Here is a 26000-nt window from a genome sequence, read left to right on the forward strand (position 1 = left end):
CGGTGAACCACGAGTGTTCAGACAGCAACTTTCGATGGAACCGTTTACATGTGTAACACGTAGTCGGATTCATCCTGTATGTATTAATAATCGTTGTGTGTGTTTCAGGATGTCAGGTTTTCTAAATGACTGTTTTAAAAATATCCTTCTGGTAGAATATCTGAATTGTAGCTTCAGATTGGGCGTTTCTATATACGTGCTGATAATCGTACGTAATAGAACCTCTTTAAAGCACATGTGTACATTAATAGGTTGCATAGAGAATAATAAAGAGTAGCCTGAATATTAGTTATACTCTGTGTCTGCGTCAAAAACTAGAAACATACGGTTTCAAAATTCTCTTTGTTATTATGTTCGATTGAAATTCTATTGCATATTATGTAAAAGAATACAGCATTATCTCCGTAACTGTCACAAAGGTCTCTACCGTAACTGTTTTGAAATTGTATCCCCACCAGTACAGGGATTTCCCTTGTAAATGTATTCGAGTTAATATTTCTTAGTCTCCAGTAAGTACAGTAAAAATGTACAATTTGTGTTACGTGAATAGTGAATATGTTTGACATTACACAGACACTTGGAAACGATACGGCAGCTTTCGTTAATTTTTGTCTGTATTCCGTCCTCGTGGCAGCCTGGTTATATTTGTACTCTTACATTGGCGAGCAGCTTTTATATGAGGTTCGTATTTATACATTTACACTAATATGCACGCTAATATTGAAATAACTATAATGTTTAGTCGCTGAACGTAGGTGATGCGTTTTACGACACCGATTGGACGGACATTGCAGCCCGTGACAGAAAATCTTTGGTAATCTGCATGTTGAACGGACAACAACCGCAGTATTTAATGGCTGGGAAATTTTATAAATTCACTCTTTTCGGTTTTAGCGAAGTAAGCAAACCCGTTTGTTTCAATTGATCAATAAAAAATAGAGTAGTCAGTTGCACGATGATGACCTAAAAATAGCAAAATTGCATTCCACGGTCAAATACTACAACAAAGATACTTCACCATTTTTTAACAGATTGTAAAAAGTTCCATGGCGTTTCTCTCCGTATTACGAACAACCATCGAATAAAACTGGAGGAAGTATTTTATGTACTTGAGTTGACAATAGAAATAGACTGAACACGACTAGCATCGACAGAACTCAGAAAATCACGATAGGGAGAACACAAATTATCATGAACATGAGTGTCGCGAAATAATAATGAAATAAAATCATGAACTTGTATCAATACGTTGTTAAGTTTAAAATATATATTTGAAGTGTTGATTTATTCAATCGTTCAATTCATTTCATCCAAGAGTTGTTGTCAACATAAACGCCGCCAGTCAGTGTGGCCAGATGAGGTTGCCGGCAACCTCATTTCCCCCTCCACCTTATCCCCTTCCACTATCCTATTCCACCGTTCAGTCCCTATCGCGACCTATCGCGCACGCGCAACGTGTCTTCCATTCGCCTCACTGCCTCACTCTGCCTCACTCTATTCTCGTCGCGCAACGTGTCACATATTACTCTGGTCATCAGAGAGGGGGTACTTGTATTCCCCCCGATTCATTTTTCGAAAACCTCGAAAATTGAGTTTTGTATTAGGAGAACATGATGTCGAAGGAGGTATGCGAAATTCAGTAGTACAACTCAACGACAAGTCAGACGCTCGAAAGTCTTCGAAAATCTCGAAAATTGAACTTTGTATTAGGAGAACATGATGTCGAAGGAGGTATTCGAATTTCAGTAGTACAAGTGAACGACAAGTCAGACGACCGAAAATTGGCGAAAATTTTCGAAAATCTCAAAAATCTAGTTCTATATTAGGAGAATATGACAGCGAAGGAGGTGGTTCAATAAATATCTACGCAGACATACGCTTCTTTATTACATTGTTATTTATTCATTAATGGATTCATACATAAAGTGTACACAGAAATGATACAATGTCTGTACTAATCTTATTTGTGTCCTATACGTCGTCTGTGATAGAATCATCTCATACATCATGGAAGGTTCTCTGCTAATGTAGACACCTGGCTTGTAGTCCATGCTAACGAGGAACAGGTGAACAGGTTTTTGATAGACGGTGCAGCACTAGCGTTTCTGAAAAAATCAAAAGCTCAGAAAAAGTCAGACCAGCGCGACAGTCGAATGCGATATCGATAGTATCGAAACTCGAAATACAAGTTGAGTTAACTCGGGGCTCAGACGTCAGAGCACTGCAAACTGCTACATTACAAATGGAGTCGTAAACATGGCAACTTCCATGAGTAGATCATATGCTCGACTTATGTGAGTTTAATCTTTAATATGAAGTACAAGGACTTGTATATATGGATGCCCAGAATATTTACGTAACCACACACCTGTCTAAACTAATAAGAAGTATAATCACTGTCCTCTCGCATATAAATAACCTAGTTTCATAAGAGAATATTCAAGTTTTATAACGTGACTATAACTAACATTTCTAAACTATATTGTTCCCCTAAATCAGTACTTGTTTCAAACAGTTTGTAAACGAAGTTTTATTCGTGACGATCAGTTTGAACTTTTATGTAATCTTTACAGTTTGTCAAGGCAATTGATGATAGAGACGTATATCCAGCATCAATGTTACCACAGTACACCGGGATATTATAAACAAAGGATGACGAAGGAAGAAATGGTATAATATTAACACAATTATATGTCAGTTGTTCGCTTCTACGAGAAAGAATACGATACATTTGATTTTCAGAAAGTGACAACAATGTTGAAAGAAGGAAATTTACAAGAGTACGTAATTAAACAACCGATACGGAAAAGGATTCCTGTGGTAGAAGTATGGAAAAATATAACGATAAAAGAATTAGCCAATTGCGCGAATAGAAACGTTAAAGATATAATGAACGTTCTCAACATGCTGGGTATAGCAAGATACACTAATCCAAATAGCATTTTAGTAAACTCCAATCTGGTATGCGACATTCTGAAAAGGCTTGGTTATAAAACTAAAACTATTCCAAGACCGGGCATGAAAGTCGAAGAAGAAGTCAAATATAAGAACATTGTTAGAAGGTAGTGTGGCATCGATACTTTTATACTACTCAAATTTCTGTCTACCATAATACTAAATGTTGTACAGTCCTCCAGCTGATGAATCTGTATTAGTGAAACGTCACCCAGTAGTGACGATAATGGGACACGTTGATCATGGTAAAACTACTTTACTGGATTCCTTGCGTAATACATCGGTCGTCGATACAGAATTTGGTGGAATTACGCAACACATTGGAGCCTTCGATGGTACGCTTAATATAAATGTTTAATCTTCAGTTACTCGCACACCGCTTTCTGTATAATTCTATACAACCCCAACATAAATCGATTTTTATTCAATAAAACCACTGCTTTAATACAAAATAGATATTTGCTAGTGTAGTTGACACTTTTGTTTGCGCTCGAAACACTAAATATAAAGTTTTGAGATTCTAAATACGCTATGCGAGTAATTAAAAGTTAAATTTATCAGTTCGATTGTATTTATCAAATCTTTATGCAAAAGGAAAATTTTCTGCATTGATTGTGGGAAACAGAAGAAAAATAGATTTTATCCCCAATGATTCTGTTACATGAAGAATAATATTACAATGCTCTTAAATTTTTGTAATTTTTTACTGTTTTATATCTCACCCAATCAATTTTTTCATAAATGCAGTCTAGTTATAAATATTATCTTTTCAGTAACACTGAAGACTGGAGAACGAGTAACATTTTTGGACACACCTGGTCACGCTGCGTTTACTGCCATGCGATACAGAGGTGCACACGCAACAGATATTGTAGTATTGGTAGTAGCAGCCGACGATGGGGTGAAGGAACAAACTTTGCAAAGTATAGAAATGGCAAGAGATGCGAAAGTGCCAATTATTGTAGCCATCAACAAAATTGACAAACCTGCTGCAGACATTGTAATATATATTTGATGTACACGCATGATAAACGTTGCAAATGGAGTTTGACACAAAATAAATTTTTGTTTTAGAAAAGAACGCAACAGATGCTCGCAGAGCATGGCATCGTAGTCGAAGACCTTGGTGGAGATGTACAATCCGTCAACATATCGGCTTTGAAGGGCAGTAATTTGCAAACTTTAACGGAAGCTATAGCTTTGCAGGCTGAAATAATGAATTTGAAAGGAGATCCTGTTGGGTTAGTGGAGGCCGTTGCTATTGAATGCGCTAATCACACGGGTCGTGGAAAATTAGTAACAGCTTTAATTAAACGTGGAACTTTGAAGAAAGGTTGCTTGTTAGGTAAAAGATGAGAAGAGTGCGGATTTTCTTCGTCGTTACCTTAGGTTTAACTGAGTTCATTTGTTTGAACAGTATCAGGATTAGCATGGGCCAAAGTGAGAAACATGTTCAACGAAACCGGTCGTACGGTTTTAGAAGCCAAACCATCAGAAGCGGTTCAAATTATTGGCTGGAGAGAATTACCTCCGGTTGGAGCTGAGATATTAGAAGCACAAAATGAGCAAGAGTTGCATTCGGCTTTGAATTATAGAGAATCTATGCGTAATGAATCTATGGCTAAGGAGCATCACGATGCTGCTAATAAAAAATACGAAGAACATCTTTTGGTAATATACGCTCGAATTATACATGGTTTAAGAAAGTGGTCCAAGTCAAAATTTATATTAACGAGTTTATCAGTTATTTCACTTCACATTGTTTTAGGCTAACTGAATTCAATGTAATTTTTACGATATTGTGAAAAATGAACCGTTAGATTAATATCCTTTTCCTTTAAACATCTCGGAATAAGAAATATATGACTTAGACCACTTAAATAATTATTGAGACACAATATTTTCAAAAGCCATTTACACATGGTTTACAATGACAGGAATATAAACGTCAACTGCACCTGAAGTGGACGCTTGGAAGGTTTCATCCTAAGTATAAAACATTGAAAACATCGACTCGTGTGAAAAAAGAGGAAAAGAAGTGTTTAGAAGTTAATTGTATTATAAAAGGTGACGTTGCTGGCAGTGTTGAAGCAATTTTAAATATTTTTGATACGTACACAGAGGACAATTTGTGTAAATTAAACGTTGTTCATTACGGAGTGGGAGCTGTTACCGAGTCCGATGTAGAACTAGCGGAGACTTTCAATGGTAATCATGATAATATGCATATTATTTCCGATGCAATGTATTGTTTTGTACAATTTATATATTTTCAGCAATTATTTATCGTTTCAATGTGAACATATCTCGTGGAATAGAAGACGATGCAACCAAGAAAGAGGTACGAATTCGAAATTACAACGTGATATACAAACTTGTGGACGATGTCAAACAAGAAATCAATAATATTTTACCTGAAGTTGATGTCGAAGAAGTGTTAGGTATCGTTAATATATCTGTACACAAAAATAATCAAATTCTTGTTCACATGTAAAATATCATTGATAACGTTTTCTTGTTTGCATTGAATGTAGGCAAAGCCAGAGTACTGCAAGAATTCCAGATTAACGATAAAAAGAAGAAAGTAAAGGTTGCTGGTTGTCGTTGTACAAAAGGTGTCCTTGAAAAATCTGAAATGTTCCATGTAATTAGGGGAAACCAAATTATTTATACAGGTAAGTAATTTCTAGTGATACAGTGTGGTTATTCAAATTTTTCGAATTGTACAATCATGTTAAAATTGAATGGACCTTTGAAAATCGGTCTGATACTTTCGACTAAATTGTATCGAACGAAAACATACAGAAAACCATACATTCGAATCATTTCTTTCACATGGTCAAGTATAAAAACTTTTGAATCGGAGGTTTACACTCTAGTCCACGCGACTACGTGACAAAGAACCTAGTGCTAACGCTTTTAAAGGATTTGCGCTGAAGCTGTTGCTTCCGTGACTCCTTAAATAAGACAGTCTTTCATGTTTTCAAAGTGAGATAGAAAAGGCAACATTAAATTGTCGTGTTTCATCTTTATTTTTCGTTTTCTCTCGATTGCTCGGTGAACATTAAAATAATACTTGTATAGTACGCGTGTCAGTCAAGAATGAAATTCTAATATGTGAATACTTTTCTCGCAGGAAGAGTGGTGTCGATGAGACACTTGAAAGACGAGGTGTTGAGAATAGAAGAGAGCGTCGAATGCGGTCTACAATTGGACGATCCGACTTTGATCTTCCAACCTGGGGATACTTTAGTCTGTTTCACATTACGAAAAATGCCTCAAACGATCAACTGGGATCCCGGTTTCTAAGCCCGATATTCTGGTATGCAAATCATTACAAAAAGAAAACAGTATATCTGTTAAATATAAAATAGAAGAAATACGTTCTATCCGTTTTTCTTTATACTTTGGGAAATCTAAATCACTCGTTTATAAAATGCCTTTGTTACAAACTGTAAGTACAAATTTCTTTATTATTGCCATTGTGATGCAACATATCGCAGCTTCTTACAAGTTATCAACGGAATTCTGTCTCGTTTGGAACGGCGTGATTTATGATTTCATGATCGATAGGTCAATCATGCTTTTCTTTCTCTCTCTCTCTCTCTCTTTCTCTCTCTATCGTCGCTGTGTGTCACGTCGCTCGTTTTTTTAACGGTCAATGATAATGTTACTAAGATCATTTAGGTTCGACGCGGGGGAAAAAAAACATTTTATATATTCATCAGTAACGTTAAGAGGCATAAGTTTCTCGAAGTCGACGTTGCAGATGATGATACGCTGTCAGTACGCCGCGTTTTTTTTTCTGCAAACGACAAGGCGCTGGTTCTTGATTAGGTATCGCGATTTTCGTGTCCAAAGGCTCGATGGGTGTATTGTCGTCCGGGTGAACGAAGAAAGCAATGGAATGACGACCTCGACCACAGTGTTCTGGCACAACAACTCGATGTCTCAGCGCTGGAAGTTGATTCTTGGTCCAGTTTGCCAGGATGTCGCCAGTGTTCACCAAAATGGCGCCCGGAAGATGTCCAACGCGTGCCCACCGTTCTCCATGTGGAGTTTGTATTTCCAGACCTCCCTCGCAGTCCTGTAAATGATGTCAGAACATTTGTAGATATCCTCTTACCTTAGATCATGAACTAGACTAATTAAATTTCATTCGTAAATACGTTTTAATGTGCCCGAATTTTTTAAACACGTACATGGACAATCTACAGCCACTCGCTTACTAAACTTGGAGAAATATCCATTGATACATTATATATATATGTAGACTGCGGATTTGATGCGGACATGTTAAAAATATTTAAGGACATCGATGTATTCGTTTCAGCTTAATAGAATAATTAAAAGAAGAATACAATTTTGATTTGGCTCCTGTGTCCTGCAATCAATACGAACATTTTTTGTTTTGCGTACAGATCCGCAGTCTAATTATATGCACAATTTTCACGGTGAGTGGCTGTACGACGATTCATTTTATACAGCTTTTGATTAATTGATTGATAGGAAGCACAGATTGAAAACTGTTATGAGTTGCCGTGTCTGAAGGAAATATAGAGAAACTATATTTGCGTGGAGTTTTAGCAGATCATTAGTACCTGAGCTATTAAGGTGAGAGTTCCGTAGTCGCAATGGGCGCCGCAACGAGCCAGTCCTGGCGCTGGTGCACCAAGGGGTGGATAGTAAAGTAGACGAAGGATGGATTCGTTGCCAGACTCCAGCATTCGCGAATGCTTCGAGCTCATGAAGTCACCTGATTTCTCTAGGCCCACGGCCAGAGCCTATAAGCCACACATCGCATACGTTAGCTTCTATTTTTACTTTATAGTGCCTAACGACTACAGTATAAAGACTGTCGGATTTATACGTTTTCATAATGAGCAGCGCACGCGTTTGAAATACTGATTTAACCAAGTTTTTCTGACTCGTGAATTTTTCCAAAGAAGTTATACACACAGCCGGATACCAAAGCCAGATGGTTAGAAATATTTATGCCCCTTACAAACAATCAGACAGATGAGGCACTTCGAAAAACGTGGAAGAATTACAGAATACCGGCTTTCGAGTCGATTGTTCGGGAATGAACTATTAAAAGGCAAAGTGATTACAGTTAAAAGCATGGCGGACAGTTGTTTGAAATCTCGCGTGAGCTCGTCCACTGCCAGTTTGAAGCCGGGCACTTCTCCATCCGGTAAGGGTCCTCCGCTTCCGGTCACGTTGAAAGCATGTCGAGCTTCTTTCTCGTCAGTGTACCTGCAATTTTGACAAAACAATATAAACTTTTGTCCGTCACAGTAGTTTTTAGTTCTTTACATGATACTGTATGCATTGTGACTTCCATTTATAATTGTTTATATTTTCCAAATAAAATTGATAATCTCGTAACTTTTGATTTGTGATTTATTTTAGTGTTTGTTTTATGTGTGTCTATAATCGAACATTCGTGTGCGAATGATGAGAAGATGTGTCTAATCGTCTAATCAAATCTTTTGAGTGATGAATAAACAATAAAAAATATTTCTTGACGCGTGTTTTGCCAGCGAATGTTTGAGAAATTGTCCAAAATTAATTGCAATGACACAACCAATAAAATCTGTAGTAAATAATTACGTGGATGGTCCAGGCTTGATGTAACCATGATTGCTGGGCGAATTTCGCTCGTACTTCGCTCGCGTCTCCTCCGGTAGTTCGCAGAACGCGTCGAGGGCTCTGTAAGCGGCCTTCATCTGTGAACAGAGAAGATCATGTTGAACGGTTTTGCCGAGGAATGTCGATGAAAGATGACAAATGCAAGTGGGCATCGAGAGGGATTCCGGAACATTCAAATGATCGGCGATTTAATGCAGACCACTTAGGAGTACTCAACGGAGTGAATCATTGTGTAATTAAGTTCTCCATTCGGTATCAGAAATATGTCGCCTTGCCAGGTGACGATCCTCGGGTTACTGATAAGTATGTAATGAGGCTTATCATTGCGACGATGCGCGTCATTTTCGTTCTCAAATGCCGTACAGATAAATTCAGGAATGACGCTCGGCACAAAAATAGAGAAAATTGACGTGGGACTCGCATCGCAGAATTGTCATTACGATTTTGTTCACTGTGATAAGGCATGTACCGTCGCAACAATCAAAATTTTTGCGAAGTAATTCTGACGAAACTGCGATGCAATGAAATGGAAAATTTCATATAGAATCAACGTGGCTAGCACGATGCCATAAAAATGTTTGTTCTTTGGAGATCTCGAGGTGGCCTTCATGTTTCGATTCAAATCTTCAAGAATCTTCTCTCAACTTTCGAAAAAAGCTTGTGCAACACATTTCGCACGCGTATCGCGAGCCTAACAAGTTTGAAGTCGATGTATCAGCAACGCTGCATGCAATAACAATTTTTTCCGAAGAGAAACGATTTGCAATTTCGACATCTCTCGCGGCGAGTCTACTTTCGAGACGAGTCTCCCGCGTTCTTATAATGTCCGCAAAACTGAAACCATAGCGGACGTGCAGTTTCATTATCGCAGACTGCGGCGGACGAGTTCTAAGAGAAAATGAATTTTAGTACGATCTACCTATCAGCGAACGCTATAAATGCACAATCATCCGCAATCTACGGTGAACGGCGTTGGTCGCAAGAAGATCGTAAAATAAGGGATCGAAATTGATCTCATCCTGGATCTCGAGCGTACTTTACACGCATCCGTGATCGAAGGACAGGATCGACCAGTCTCGCCGTGCAAAAACTGGAATCATTCCCGAGTAAGCAATCTCATTCGCGTCGGAAAAAAACGATTTCCTACGAAGTAGAATTCCCATGAATGGGTAGAACCTACGCAACAGCCTACAGTTTCCTAGGAGAAATTGCTCGGCCGTCTTCGATACGTTTTCACCGCTCTCCGGCTGCCCTCCGAGCCGGCACTCTTAATTCGATTCGAGTCGAGATAATTAAAAGCGACGGTTCGTTTCAGCCAATTGACGCATTCAGCTGTACATACATGTTTGATAAAGAATGCGCCGCGCCGTGACGTCAGCGCAAAACGATCGCTCAGCCGCCGCCACCACCGTTTGGAAAAGAAGCGCTCTAACTAGTAATGGGCATGATCCCTTTCAATTGCTATCGATAACCAAAGTATCATTGTATTCAAGGTGCCGTATGAACAGAATAAAGTAAGTACCTATTTTATTATGTACTACGGTTCATTGCTAATTGGATTAACCCCTTGCCCTTGTTTATAGATCGTAATTTCCTAAAAAAGGAGAACACTGATGAAAATTGTATGCCTAGATGTTCTCCAATAGCTGCATATTAACGAAACCAAGATAGAATTTTATTTCGGTTTAAAGGAAATTATTAACATATATTTTTATCAGAATCGGTTCGGAATTTTCATCACGAGTCAGACACGATATTGTAAGGCAAGGGGTTAAGGGCTCCGAAACCAAACTCCGCGATACAAAAGCCAATGTTTATAAAACCTTAAAAGATTCCAAAGTTTCTAGGAACGGGTCTAGGATCAGGTCGCAATTACTCGTATGCGAGCAGGACACTCAAGATATACAGTAAGGAGCATAACTGATTCCACACACTTTAAATCAGAACAACTTTTTTATGAATGGACCAAACGACTTCAATCTCTCTGTAAGCCTGGAAGAATTAGTTTAGTAAATGATGTGTAAAAAATATATTGGAAAAATGCATTTGGACGGAATTGTGAAAACAATAGTAAAAATTGATTTTCAAAATTCAAAAGACGTGTCTGGTCAACTGATATAAATTATATACGATCTGAAAATGTCATTGAAATTAGTTAATTGGTTTGTGAATTATAAACGATCAAATGTGGTAATTTGTAGTGTATCATAAAGTGGCAAGTTTTACCATTTTTGATCGTTTATAATTCGTAAACCAATTAACCAATTTCAATGAAATTTTCAGAGCGTATATAATTTATACCAGTTGACAAAACACATTTTTTAAATTTTCGTTATTGGGCCAGCTAAAAAAGTTGTAGAAATCAATTTTTAGTATTGTTTTTCACAATTCCGATCAAGTGCATTTTTTCAACTTATTTATTAGACGTCATTTACTAAACTAATTCTTCTAGCCTTACAGAGAAATTGAAGTCGTTTGGTCCATTCATATAAAAGTTATTCTGATTTAAAGTGTGTGGAATCAGTTATGCTCCTTACTGTACCTATGACTTATAACCAAACAAAGATGTGCAATAAATACTTAGTTTGTACAAACCGATGTCTGGGATAATTCGAGAAATTGCAGAAAAATCTCCGGCATGTGTATGTATTTAAGGAAACTATCGAATACGTGGACGTCCTGGAGAACTGGCTAGACATCCGGGTAATTCTCAACATAACCCCGGGAATTATCATCGATACGCTTGTAATTCTTTATCAAACATTGCGCGAGAGGTATGCCAACAGGCACGCGACATTACGGCACAGATAATAGCTAAGGAAGCCAGCATTCATTATTTTGCAAGCTGTGCGCCGTCTGTTACCTTCGTTACCATCGAGAAGGGGTTAAAACTAGCGATGGGAGTGATCAAATTGTTCCAAGTAATTTGGCAATCAAATGCTTATACGGAGGAATCGAAGCGTATTGAAAAGTAAAGTGATAAGTAGACTGCGGATTTTATGCATTTCTGAGAAAAATGAGTAGATGTAATTCAAAACAATAAAAAGATTAAAAGATTATTAATGAGCAAAATAACTTTTTACTTAGCTCATGTAGATTGCAATTGATGTATTTAAATTTTATTTTGCATAAAAATACGCAGTCTAGTGATAAGCTACAATTTTTATTCTTCATTTCCAGAACTTTTACTAAGATACTTGTGAGATTTCCCTGATTAAAAAGAAACCATCCTCGACAGAGTTTCGATCAAATTTACCTACATCACAGCGAGTTATGATCACACTTTAAATCAGTAAATATGGTCCAAATAATGCCGTATTTCGACTAATTTTAATTAGAAAAATCTCACAAATTCGTTGATCAAAGTTGTGTAAAAGAAAATGACCCAGTCTTTTGAACTGTGCCGACTGCCTCGACCCTCAGTCCCTCTTTGTCGTTTACGCGCTGTCCTTCTCTATGTAAAACGTCAAAGAGTAGTACCTCTACGTTTTCTGAGCCACCATACCCCCGAGGCAGAGTTGGGCAAAATGTAATTCCAATAACAATTTCCAATTACAATTACATGTAATTGTTAAATTACATTCATTTCAAAGTTGGAGTGGGATAATATATAACATATGCTTTCTGTTTGTCCTTTTTAGACATTTCCATTGAGTAGGTATCTAATTACTTTTTTTAGTGCCATTTTGGCGTTAAGTGATTGCAACTGCCAATTACAATTACTTGTAATTGCATAAAAATTACTTGAAATTGCAGAAATAAAATTACAATTACATGTCATTGTGTAATTGGTGATTGCAATGACTTTGGCTCAAATAGTAATTGTAATAGCGGACCACAATTACAATTACAGTAATTGTGAAAGGAGTAATTGCAATTGAGTCTAACAATTACTTCAGTGTAATTGTTCTTTTAAACGACTAATTTTTATGTTTTGGACCATTTAGCCGTTTTCTTATTGTAATTATAGTCCACTTTTGCACATGTAATTGAAGATGTAATTAAATACTCATGTAATTAAATACTCGTGTAATTAATTCCTGACCAACTCTGCCCCGACGTAATACAGTAAAGTTGCGATGTAGCTCCTATCGTCTGTTCCGAGCAGAGACAGATATCGTGTAGGGAAGCTATTTTTTTTATGACTGCGTCGACCGCTTCGAAAGCTCCTCGCGGCGATGCCCCCAGTGGAAGGACTAGGCCAGTAAGCGAAGGGACAGTGATCAAGAATTATGCGAGAAGATTCGTCAATTCCGAAAGAAACGCCCCACTTGCTTTTCTCAGAACATTGTTGATCGAGTGCAACCCATAATCGACACATTGCAAAGAGGCACGATAACCGATATGCAATAATTGTATCCTATACGTCCCGTCGTAACCGTCGGACGAATAATCTTGTGGAAATGTGACGGACAGTCAACGATAACGTTTTCTTCCTCGATAAGAGGCGCTCGAGCGTCGTCAGCAAGGTCATCGCGAGATCCACACGTTTTATCAGCTAACCCGTGAAAACTGGTGACGGATGTCGCGCGATTTAACGATTCGCGCTACCAATCCCTGTTGTTCCCTATTCTGCGGTCAGAGCAGCACGCTGACACTTTTCTTCTTTATCTTTCTTTGTACTTCCTCACCTTGACTCCTTTAATACTGGTTCCATGCTCGCGCGCGCGCGCTCGCGAGACCGCGCAGGACGGTAATTTTGTAACGCAACCGAGGACATGCGAGTTTCGTTTGCGAGCCGAGGTCGTTCTGGACGTAATACGATCGAACACGCGGTACTCAGATACCAACACCTATTTGTGCTTGTTAAACGAGCCGCTCATGAAAGTGTATCGTCCGTTATCTCTCCTTTTACCGTTTTACTTCTAGCCCCGCGAACCAGCTGATTTATTGAAATCTTCTGTCGCGATTCTATCGGAAGAAATCGAATTTTGTTTGACGTCTTTGCGCTTATCGCCGAAGCGATTGGATTTGCAACTTTTGCGAAATCACGGAAATACACTTGTTGACCGTTCACTCGATCGTTGTTGTGACAAATGCGCCCATAATTATGAAAGTGGTCTAAGTCAATAACTTGCGTTACTCTGTACTGTCTTTTTCAAGACGTAGCTATTATACGATGATGTGAAATTAAAAATATGCATACACAGTTTGAATGAATGTTGAAAAGAAGAGATTGAGAAACTCTCTGAAAATATCTTAGTTATTATTCCAGTAAAATTTTAAAAATGAATCCTCGAGACGCCACGGTTAGTTCATCGTGAAAAGAAAATATATTCCGGTCAGATTTCTGACGTACACAATTTGATTCACATGTTCTCTACATTGGAAAAAGCAAGTACCATTTCGACTTACAGGTGGAGGAATCTTGAGGCGTCTTCGTCTTATACTCGAAGACGTTGTTTTTGCGTTTCGAGCGACCTTCGCGGGTACTTATCGTGCTTTGTTTGTTCAATTTTAATGATTACTTTCCCCGGTGAATATAATCACGGCATCCGCCAAGGACGCGCGATTCTCGGGCCCGTGTTCGATCCAGCGATTATACGGAACGAGTATCGAAGGAAATGCGTACCTTGCATTCCGGAATGCCGTGGTTGACGAGCAAGGCCAGTCCTTTCTCGGACAGCGCCCTTACCAGCTTCGTAGCCACTTGTTTCACGACACCCTTCTGAGGACATCTCTCAGTGCCTGGAAGAGGAAAACGAAATGAATGAGAGATAGAGAAAGAGATATAGACCAAGAGAGGAAAAAAAAATGAAAGAGAGAAAGAGGATGGGATAGGGGGAGAGGTATGTCTCTTGAACAGGGTCGTGCCCAATCATTTTCTACCCTCGTATCAAAGCCTAAATTCAAACGATCAAACTACATATGTGGTTTGGTGTGTTCCTTTAATCAATACAATGGCTTGTCGTCGACGGAGATTGCAAGGAGGAAATTAATTATCGACTACACTTTATTTCATGTGTACACTGATTGCACATGTCGCTTGCACGCTGTGATCATAGCAAATGTAAGACTTCTCCGTCGAAAGGTTTTCATGCAAAATCGAAATTATTACGGAGTTTCGTGGAAAATAAAAATTGTCTGCATTCATTGCGAAATGCGAGAGCTACGGAGACATTTTTATTTCCTCGTTTAATTATTTTAGTAAGTCGAGAATAGTACAATAGTACCTTCAGGTTCTTTAAATATTTCAGATCTGAGGTTTTTAACACAAGGTTTACGGGATATTCTTAATTTATAATATTCTTGACACGTTCGCTGCCAACAACGAGTTATCTCGTAGGTCGAAGTTTGTGTTTAGTTTTGTCATAAAACATTTTATCGCAAAAACCGACTACGATATAACTCGTATAATTAATAAAGCAATTAAACATTATCTAAATTCAATATCTTTCCCATAAATACACATGTTTTGTATTTTTATTTTACAATTAATTAAAATTTGTTGGCGTGGTGGAACCGTTTTTGAAAATGTCGCTCGGCAGCGAACGTGTTAATTTGCGATTATTAAGATTGTAAAGATGCTTATTTCTTTGTGTATACGTATATTATTGGAAAAATGTCCAAAAATTTGGATAGACCCATTCTTGTTGTGTTTATAAAGTAATGTGAAATAGTTATTTCTAGAGCTCCGTAAACCTAGTGTTAAGGAAATCCTATCATCGTGCTGAGATACGATATCACTCGAACGTTGCAATTAAATAGAACACCAATAAGTATAAAACGCATAGTCGGAATTAAATTGAATGTCGAGGCACAGACTCGACATTGGACGAAAAGGGGTTAAGGCAATATGCATGCAGAAATGGAATGGCAAATGTGGCGATGCTGCTAACGAACTAATATTTACTGACGCAACGATTGTTTTCATTACTATAGAAAGAGTAAAAAGAGAACGAGGATAACAACGTCCGAACGCGCCTATATTTTCCTTTCTTTTTCTCCGAGATCGGATTACTTCATTCCTGTTTGCGAAATTATTGATGCGACACCCTGTATAATATTTTATGCTCATCGTATCTACGATGACGCGTCTTTCTTAACGGCTTCACGACGATAGTACGAAATCACTCCTTTTCCTCCCCTCTTCCTAAATATCGATTATTTCATTCAGGGAACATTCATTCATTGATACGCTATCGATTAGTCGTTTCGCCGAAGAAGAGACGATCCTTCTTTTTTGTAATCCTTTCGAATTCAGCTCGGAGATCTTCTAATAGATGTTCTAAACAACACACGATTCTGCAAAAGTTCCAAAATTGTTGGTTATTTGGGAAGCAAGGTAATTTTATAATAAAGAAAACAGGCAGATATCTTTTAAACGATATTTATGTAGATGCTCTCTCTTCAGAAGTTAGGTTTAGACTGATGATGGTCCGGAGCTTGCCGGTACACTTGCTCTATCTCTGTTTGTAAACCTAAGATATCGCAGAGATTAATGTAATAGGACCGGCAGAGATGGTCCCTGGAATGTTTAAAACAATGGTTCTCGGAACAGTATTAATTTCTGTATGTATCATGCCGTCACACATCGACACCCGAAGATGTGGTTCCCTGAATGTATATGTATACAATAGTTCTAGGAACAGATAAACGACGTCATATATCAATAAAAATCTCTAAGGAACACTTTTTAATTCTCCGAACTTTTTCATTTTTTGGTGCTCATAAAACGTTACTTATAAAATATCTGATAATTGCGAATCAATCACAAATTTCTTGTAATTCTGCAAGTTTTACACAGATTTTCAGAGTTAAAAAACGATCGTACACATAATTCCTCTATTTTTCCGTATTCTGCAATCTTTCAGCTATAATTTATTTGAAAATCCATCGCTCTATTCTTATTTTTCTTGTAATTCTGCAAGCTTCACACAGATTTTCAGAGTTAAGAAACGTTCGTACACATAATCCCTCTATTTGCCCATATTCTAGAACAGTCGTACACATAATCCCTCTATTTGCCCATATTCTAGAACAGTCGTACCATAATCCCTCTATTTGTCCATATTCTGCAATCTTTCAGCTGTAATTTATTTAGGAAACCATCGCTCTATTCTCATTTTTCTTGTAATTCGGCAAGTTTCACACAGATTTACAGAGTTAAAAAACGTTCGTACACACAATCCCTCTATTTGTCCATATACTGTAATCTATCAGCTATAATTTATTTTAAAAAACCATCACTCTATTCTGATTTCTATCGAAAGTTCTTTGATTTTGACAGAAAATTCACCGGTTTACTCCACAGAATCCGCTCGACGCAATGTACTCGAGCAGTTGCGCGGAATTATTTACCAGCACGATTAATATGCCGCGTTTGTCGAACTTCTCACGGCCGCGGAAGGTAAACCTTCCTTATCGTTCAAGGATTCGATGAATCAAGGCGTATGCAAATTCTTCTCGATCGTTAGCCTCGGCGAGCACCATTCAAGATTAGACCTCTTTCAGCCAGTAACCTTATCATCGAGACCACTCGAATAATAAATTCTTCGCGCCAAGATACACACGTGCGGCAACACTCTTTGTAAACAATATCGAAAGTCTCTTTCAATGATATTCTTTGAGGCTCTGTTCAAACAGTAGGATACTCGTAATGTGTTTCAGAAGTCTCGTTTTTGTCATAAATACATCAAATCCGCTGTCTATTCATGATTATCGGCCAAATACTGATGTCAATATCGAGCAATAAATCAGCGATACTTTCGAACAAATATCCTCGCGATTACACGAGGAAAAAAGATACTAATGCTGCAATAAAGTAGGATTACAATGAAAAGTCTCCAGCTACCGCATGATCCTCCGCTGATCGATCAAGTTCTAATGCAGATTGCCTCACGAAGCATTAAGTTAATGACTGTAGAGTTTAATCGACAGGATTTACAAAGATCCACGAAATATCTGTAAGTTTGACGCAGTAATACGTAAAATTGCGGAATCGCGAGCTGAACTATCGCTCAGGGGATCAAAAATGTTCAACTTTTCTGAATGTACATAATATTATGCAATTTGATCTTCGAAATTCGAAACTCTAAACATTTCCTTTGAGTGCCACCGCTTTCGAATTAATCGCCGCTGGGAACGCCAATGTGTCATGTAATTCGACGTCATTAGGAGAAGTTTCTCGGAGAAGAGTCCTTCTTGGTGGCGGCTTTTGCAATGTTGGCCCGTTGCCCAGCGACGATGCTTATCTTCGAGGACGTAGACACTCAAAGAGGAAATTTCTTGTCTTTCTCCTTTCAATTCTCGTTCCTCCTCTCTCTCTGATTGCCCCTTCGGCATTAAGAGAGCTCATCGAAATAGTGAAAACGAGCATGTGTATAGTGGGCAAATGAAACGCACTTGATCGGTCCCTTGAACGATATTCTCGTTAAGTATCGGTTACAAGCTGCTCTCCGGAGAAGCTGAAGTTCCCGTCAATGTAAATAAGTTCTTTTCAACTCTAATTTCTATGAAGATGCGTAACCCTATTTATTGTGCAGATCTGTTAACTGCGAAGTTCTGATGAGAGATACTCGATTGATACATCACTGTGACAGTACCTTCCAGATCCGGTTGAACCGAGTTTAATTTTATAAACATAAAAACTACAATCAATCGAATGATGCCACTGTTTTACTTCTCACTCAATGAACTACATACAGGAAGATGAATAAATTTTCTCTGCACATCGATCTTCATAAATTAACATACTTCGGAAACATATGAGGCAAAAAAAGCGGCGCTATAATTATAACTCTTACCTCCATTTTTGTAACACAAGGTTGTTTATGTACTTCGATAGATCGCGTGCTCTATTATCTACGTTTATAGTTAATTCTGATTCGGTCAGTGTCGCGTTTCACAGAAAACGAAATCAATTTAGGAACTTTTTATAATAACTTCTTCATCAATGAAAGTCGATCAATTATGCGTATGTCGTTCTTAGATTAAATTGACCAGGCGAAGACGATCCGTACTACACTCCGCGACAAAAAGACATACATTAAGATCTACATGGAATTTGTTTCGGCGTAGAATTCAAAATCGAAATGAAATCAAGATAGATTAAAAGAATCGAAGAGCTTCCATGTATTAGTCCCAGCTTATCAAAATTGTTATAGAAAGAAAGAAATTTCTGTTTGGCTCCTGTTCACTGTAATCGATGCAAATAATTTTTATTTTAAAACCCACAGTCTATAGTTATTAGTTTACCTACATTTTAAACGTGTACAGTATTGAAGATATAAGTACAGTTTTATGTACTGCCCAGAGAACGAAAGAAAACTAGCGGGAAGGGAACGGGGAAAGAAGCCTGACCATTCAGATTGCTAGTTTTCTTTCGTTCTCTGGATAGTACATTTTACGACTAAAATACAACAAAGTGCGTGCTAGGTTCAATCGTTTCCTTGCGAATGACTTCGTTCCTCGCTTTTCCCTTACTACAAGGGTCGTTTATACCTGAGGACTGTAAGGGTGAGCGCATACTAGAGGGTGTCGAGAAGGCCGCGGATCGTTTCGAGAAGGCAGGGGCCTTGGAGGAAGGGAGCAAGGAGTCCATGCGGCAACAAATCTCTAGCAGGTAGACGGAGAGCAAAGCTCCGCGACCTTCTCGAGACCCTCTAGTATGCGCTCACCCTAAACCGCCCATTAAACCAACAGTTATGGAAGTGGCAATCGTTGCACACGAATAAAAGCGGTGAAATCAGATTTTAGACAAAAATATACACAGTTCTCGATCAAATAATAAGACACCTAGCACATTTTTAAATTTTATATATTTTGATGAGAGGTTTTGTGTAAATAATTATAAACGTGAACGGTGGAAGAAATATATTAAAGTATTGGAAGATGTTGTCGGAGGTGTCTACAAGACGGGCGCACGATTAGAACTGCCTGCCCAAACGCAAGGGCAGCAGTACGTACCTTCGTACTCGTACCTGAAGAAAGAACGGCAAGGTATAAACGAAAGGGAACTTGGTATTTCCCAATATTCCAAGGATGTGGGGTTTTCTACAAAGTGCGTTAAAACGCCTAACTTTTACCTTGACATATTTAAAGGTAGAAAATGTACACTCCGTTGTATCCTGTATATATTAGATATTATTTCCAAAGTAACATTATAAAATATTAGGATTTTGTCGCGTACCATAGCTAATTTAGAGAAAGATATGTAAACACGGTCTGACATTAATTCGACAAAAGTATAAGACACTAACAGAAATATGTTTGATTAATAGATTGCGGAACTTTATGCAAAATATAAATTGTTTACATCAACTGCAACAAACAAGAGCCAAGTAATAATTTTTTTTCATTCTTCAATAATGTTCTTCAGCTTCAACTAATACATTGATGTTCTTAAATGTTTTTCATTTGTCCACTATTTTCAATTGCATCTACCCATTTTTGTCATAAATGAATAAAATCCACAGTCTATTGATTAAGCAAATAAAAATACAAAATCAATACTTTGTGATACCTCCTTTGAATTGAATTACGTCTAGTAATCGCGCTTTCGGATAGTTTTATACATAGACATATAGAGATAGACTGCGCGGCCTGTACGAAGCGCTGAAGCCCACAATGGCGGCAAAAAACAAAAATAAAACATCAATAAATACATCAATTAGAAAGAGAGCGCTATGGACCCCGGCTAATGCTCTCTCTCTCACTCTTTGTACCGCGCGCCGCCATTGTGGGCTTCAACTCGCCCATAAGACGGCGCAGTCTATCTCTATATGTCTATGGTTTTATATAACTTTTTGATTCGTTTTTGTTCTAAATGTGTCCAATTGTGATTTATACTTTCTTTTAGTTCATTTGCGTTATTATATTGTCTCCCATTCGCGTAGAATGAAAAATATAGTCACAGCGTGTGATACGAGCTGCAGGCTTGTTTAACTGATCTGCTATTAGTTCAATATATTTATTAGTATTATCATAACACTGCCACCACCCATTTCACGGCAACGTAAATGGAGTTCTTTCCTTTCTGCAATCATGAAACTAGTAGGCCCAGCCGTCAGAGACATCTAGATTGAATTTTTTCTCGACACTATAAATGACTGTTTTCCAGTTTTTCATTCAGTGGACTTGTTCACAAGCGAACTTTAGTCGTGCTGCTTTATGTTTCTCCATTAAGAGTGGCCGTTGTTTTAATTTCTTCCGTTTAATGTGTTTGCTTCCTTGTAAAATGCGATGTACATTTCTTAAATTTGTTTTACACCTGCTTTTTCGGCTATTTGTCTTGTTATGTCTTTTAAAATTCGACGCAACACGCAAAATTGCACGTTTATCACGTTCGGAAGTAACGGTAGGTCTTCCACTGCCTTTCGTTTCTCCATAAACACTTGGATTTTTTAACACATTATATATCGCGCACCTATTTCCGTTTAATAATTTCGCAATTTTATTAATACTGTACTTTTCCGAGCGCAACAGAACGATTCGATCGACCTCACTTTTATCTAACTGCTTTCCTCGACCCATTATTTATTTTTCATTGTAATAAATGTACTTATAATGTAAGAAAATCACAAGATTCAAAATCATATGACTGGAAAATAAGCCAAATGTCTTATACTTTTGTCGAAGCAAAGTCAGTCCGTGTTCACATATCTTTCTCTAATTTTGCGATGGTATGCGATACAATCCTAAGATTTTGCGTGTTTACTTTGGAGATAGTATGTAGTATTCGGGATATAACGGAGTGTACACTTTCCATCTTTAAATATAAGAAATTTAAAAATATGTGTGTGCCAGTTGTGTGTCTCATTATTTTGTCGAGGACTGTAACTGTGCAAGCTAACTGTAACTTGTTCCATGGGGTATTATGCGGGTAGCGTGAATCTTTACACGTATCTTTCACTCGGTGATCGCGGGAGAAGTGAAATCAACTTCTCACGATCAAAAATGTCGCGAGAAAGCACTCGTCGCCACGTGTCGCGGTAACAAGATCTGGCTGCGAGCCGTGGTATAAAGACACAGCCGAGTGCACTGTGCGTGGATCGCGATAACACGTCATTATCAGCGACTAGCGAAAAATGAGAGCGAGCCTCGATGCTCCTCGATTCGACGTTGCCCGTTCGTGTATCATTATTCGTCTTCGTGACAAAAAATCGGATCCTCCTCCTTCCATATTTCTCCTCTGACAAAAAAAAGTCGAAATGTTGCAAGTGAATTTCATGTTTCGTCATGTTTTCAGTCGATGCACAGAACCCGACCATTAAAACTAAATTCGCATCGTCTGCATTCTTCTATCCGTTGATTGTTCCCACGGGAACGCTTGTCGATGCAATATCGAAATGATCATCCGGTAACGTAGCCTCTATTAATAGTTAATTGCTTATTAGTATGTATCACGCATTTGCGGGCACTTAATGTGGTCTTTATACGTGTAATTTTGTAACCGAATTGCTACCCGTAGCATTTAACTCAACACTATCCGTACCGAGCACAAAATGTGACTGAAGTTTTAATTAATAAATTTAATAGAATATTAAAAACATTCTTTAATCGATTAAAGTAAACCAATATTGTTCTACAATGGTACGTTGTAATTCGCCGGTCTCGTTTCGAGAATATACGTAAATTGCATTGTAGAATACCGCCGCGTAAAAACATACTTGCGAACTTTGTCTATCCCTTGAATTGCAAATATTCGCGAATAAAGGAAGTAACATAATGCAAGCTGGTAGACGAGATTTAGTGTTCCCGGAAGGCCTAACACAGGAAGAGTTTCTCCATGGACGAACGAAGCGTCTCGGAGAAGTGAAGGTAAACGCAGAACAATGAAGCAAACGGTCCTGTTTTTTTACGTACGAAGGCTACGGCTAATTGCATCTGTTGAATAAAAAATGAAAACAGCCGGACTGACTTAAACCCGGAACGACGACTCTGTGAACAATTTACCGCGAACAATTCCCAATTTCTCGCGCTGCACTCATTTCTTGTGGAATGTCCGAAGCAAAATTGAGTAATTGAAATTCAAAGTTGTTGAAAAACTTCTTAAATTGAAGATGTCAACTTCATTTCGTTTGTACTTGTAACAGTTATTCTTTTAGTTTGTAATAGTAAATCGATGCAAAAATCTATCGGAGATGCGATGTTAATGGAAATTTCATGCGAGCTTCTCGCTTTTCCATTCGCCGATGGCATTAGAGAAGAAAATGTAGTTCCGCTGTAATTTTTGATTCCGCGATAGCGCGTGGGAATTACAAAGCGACAATGGACACGATATCCTAATCCAAAACGCGATCGACGAGTAGATAGCGACACTAAGCTCGATCAATTAGTCGATACCGAGAAAATTCACGCTATCTGCACGGATCGTAGCTGTTCGAAGATCAGCGTCGATGAAGGCGAAGGTCTTTTGTCGCATGGTGTCGTAAATCGTTTCGCGGCAGCTCCTGAAGACCAAGTGCGGTCGCATAACTGTAAATCTCCCGATGGAAATCCAATGCAAATACCAAGCGAATTTTCCGTACCAGAGCCTCGTCGGATTCGTTTCACTCTCTGTGCACGTGAATAGCCACGGCGAGCACTTGTGACACGAGTTGCGCGACACAATCGTTTCGCAAACTTTCGACGATAAACTGTCCTTCCTTCCTTCTTCACCGCGACACGACTTTATCGTCGAGTGAACCGTAATTTACGATCAAATGGTAAATTTTATTGTTGTTCGCCGAGCGATCCACCGCGACAAAGTTATTAGATATATGGACCTCTAGCCTGATATTTGCTCTAGCTGGGTTTCAGGCGAATCACACACCTTATCTCGCGATTTATCTTGCCTCTCATCCCGATAATACCTTGCCGATCAAAGCTGTAAGCTCATTCGATTTTTCGCTACTTTCATTGTTTGCTTCTGACTTGAACTTGCGTTAAACAATACAGTGTTGGACAAAAGTGCAGTACATATTATGTACTACATAATGCCTTGATCCAAGAAAGAGCCTTGGGTCCGTGCTGTTTCTTAGATCGAGTGGTTCTATTTCTTTGTCACAGCACGAGAAAACTTGCTGCATATACAATTTATTAAACAATCCAAATTTTATTAGTAGACTGTGGACAGTTATGCAACATTGTCTGCATCGATTGCGAGAATCGAGATTCAAAAATCATGTGTTCACAATTTTAATAAACTGGTGATATCTCATTTACCATTTCCTTCATTATCCATTTCCAACCGCAGTCTATTTACTGCAGAATTTATGTACGAGGTGTGAGAACGTTATAAAAACCATTGTTACGATAAACCTTTGTTTTCTATTCTTGTATCATCCGGTAACTCGTTTCGGTGTCGCGTGCAAGTGTAGTGCTTAATGTATTAACAGAAGATTTACATTGAGAAAACAAGAAAAAATATAAAACGTGACAAGGTGAAAAGAACACCTGAAGATATCACGTCACCGCGATAACAGTAAAAACCCAATGATCTGGCTACTTTTGGAGTAAGTACGTATTCATTTATTAATTGTGAGACTGATATACAGTGGCCGCGAAATTTCTATAAAGTCACTGGGTTTTGTGCCCGTGCGACATCAATACGGGCCGGTTTATGTACTTCTTTAAGGCCTGGTTTACGTTGTATTTTTGTCCAGAAGAATTTAAAAGTTGTTGCACACGTCTTGTTGTTACTGGGAGCTCCAATTCAGCTCAAAATTGTGCTGCATTTTCCTTTCCTTAGCTGCAGACCTCATTAATATAGAATGTTGTCTCTTTGACTGTTTCTTATTACTACCTTTAAAATAATTTTTTCCGTAATTTTCACGTAAATTGGTATAATTATTAATCACCGTATATGACCGATTAGTTTTCTTAGCAATTGCGCGATTAGAGCAGCCCATATCTTTATAAGCATCGATTGATGCTTTTTCTTCACTTGTTAGTACTTTTCCTCTCGGCATTCTCATACACGTGAACCAAATTATAACAAACAGGATTTCTGTGAGTTCTAAAACTAATACTTTTAGAATATTCGCAGTTTTCCGTAGTTCTCTGCTCAGAATACAGAGAAACACTAAGTGACTTTATAGAAACTTCGCACGTGTGTTCTGCACCACACAGAAAAAAATCAAAACAAACGTAAATAGTAAACATAGCGGTCTAGAGGTCTAGAGTACGCAAGTCCCTCTATCCGAGTGTCTACAAGGCACAAGAAAAGATACGATAAATCAACACAAAAATGGTGATATTTTTAAAATATCTATGAAAAGGAAGATGACTTTATAGAAATTTCGACCACTGTATTATTTGTGCACAGCGACTTGTAGAATCGATGGTAAAAAGTTCAAGCTAAGTTTATCATTCGTGGTACTTTGTCAGCCTATGTGGAGTTCAAACGGTCATGGATTGTCAAAGCGTGCTCGTTATTCTGTTGAATGATACTGAATAACATATGAAAAGTTGTCGCCGCTCGGTAACAGTATATTCGATCGTTATGTATCGAGCGAAAGTATCAGTGCGACTGCTGTTGCCAGGAGAAACTAGCGAAAATTTTCTCCTGGACGCGTGTACACCCTGGAACCTCGAGATTAGGTCTACACCAATATGTGCTGTAGAATTTCAAATGTTTAAAACACGCGGCCAGACCTTTAACCTTTATCCTAAATATAACTGTTTCTTCTTTATTTCGAGTCTTTTCTTTTTATAACGCCCCCGCGAATTAATTTATAGTACTTAATGAGGTCCTTGGTGGTAAACGAGTTTGACACGCCTGGTTTAAAATACTTGCAAAGTTTAGTGTTAGTTTGATAGAAACATTCTTGTTTCCAAAGAGAAATACTGTTGTTAGATGGCTTGATATCAGCTAACGAAATAAATAATCTAGAAAACGAAGTAATCTTGTGCTCACAAAAGAAACTCTACGCTTGACAGGTCTAATACTTGACAGCTCTAATTCCTCGTATAAGACGAACAGACATCGAAAGTACTATACTGGAAGAGCACGTGAGCATGACGCCTGCGTTTTCCCAAGAATCTCTACCGGATAAACGTGCAATTCTCGTTTTTGTTTGCAAAATACGACAAATATTGTGCATCGGAGTCCGTAAGCAACACGGGAAAGATTTCGACAGCGACATTATACATATTTGCATAGCGTCAATTTATGAAACACGCTCGATGAACACCTCGAAGAAATTAAAAAGAAAGAACGGCTGAACTTTCGCTGGGGGGACCAAAATTTTTCGACTTTTCTGAATGTAATATTACATCAGATGATTGCATAAGTTCGTGGCCGATTTGAAAATAAAATTCAATGGTTAAATTTTGAAGAGTACAGCTTTATTAATCAATTATACAGTCGCCTTTCTTTTCTACATTTAGAAAAGATTATCATCTATGAATGATTAGCATCTATGAAAATCGGGCACGAACTTATGCAATCATCTAATACAATTTGACGA

At 38.1% G+C, this 26000-nt stretch overlaps 2 protein-coding genes across 4 annotated transcripts in view; one reads left to right on the forward strand and one right to left on the reverse strand.

Moving 5' to 3' along the window:
• The first annotated feature begins 2103 nt into the window (after window positions 1-2103).
• Window positions 2104-7123, forward strand: Mif2 (mitochondrial translation initiation factor 2). Of its 3 annotated transcripts, none has more exons than XM_076428086.1 (12): window positions 2112-2294; window positions 2574-2670; window positions 2743-3062; window positions 3130-3290; window positions 3729-3955; window positions 4030-4300; window positions 4373-4626; window positions 4893-5163; window positions 5232-5396; window positions 5490-5630; window positions 6092-6277; window positions 6817-7123. In XM_076428086.1, exons 1-11 carry the CDS (start codon window positions 2257-2259, stop codon window positions 6262-6264), a joined length of 2118 nt encoding a protein of 705 aa, XP_076284201.1. In that variant the 5' UTR covers window positions 2112-2256; the 3' UTR covers window positions 6265-6277; window positions 6817-7123. The 3 variants fall into 3 exon arrangements, with proteins under 3 accessions (XP_076284202.1, XP_076284201.1, XP_076284203.1); XM_076428088.1 differs by having other exon boundaries at window positions 2227-2387; XM_076428087.1 differs by lacking the exon at window positions 6817-7123 and having other exon boundaries at window positions 2104-2294; window positions 6092-6411.
• LOC143210863 (uncharacterized) overlaps window positions 4892-26000 on the reverse strand; it is a 33718-nt gene continuing 12609 nt past the window's right edge. Inside the window, exons 2-6 of the mRNA XM_076428102.1 lie at window positions 14180-14295; window positions 8569-8684; window positions 8067-8211; window positions 7557-7739; window positions 4892-7042 (exon numbers count right to left, since the gene is read on the reverse strand). Of these exons, the coding sequence (XP_076284217.1) occupies window positions 6689-7042; window positions 7557-7739; window positions 8067-8211; window positions 8569-8684; window positions 14180-14295 (914 nt within the window). The 3' untranslated portion in view covers window positions 4892-6688. The remainder of the gene's footprint in view (window positions 7043-7556; window positions 7740-8066; window positions 8212-8568; window positions 8685-14179; window positions 14296-26000) is intronic.

The sequence above is a fragment of the Lasioglossum baleicum genome, chromosome 7 (genome assembly GCF_051020765.1).
Source record: "Lasioglossum baleicum chromosome 7, iyLasBale1, whole genome shotgun sequence".
NCBI classification, from domain to species: Eukaryota; Metazoa; Arthropoda; class Insecta; order Hymenoptera; family Halictidae; genus Lasioglossum; species Lasioglossum baleicum.

What these genes read in the sequence shown, in the direction of transcription:
- Mif2 (XM_076428087.1), top strand. Translation starts at nt 2,257, where the DNA reads ATGGCAACTTCCATGAGTAGATCATATGCTCGACTTAT. An exon ending in AATACGAAGAACATCTTTTG is followed by an intron (nt 4,627 to 4,892) that starts GTAATATACGCT and finishes TTACAATGACAG; the next exon opens with GAATATAAACGTCAACTGCA. An exon ending in ACTAGCGGAGACTTTCAATG is followed by an intron (nt 5,164 to 5,231) that starts GTAATCATGATA and finishes ATATATTTTCAG; the next exon opens with CAATTATTTATCGTTTCAAT.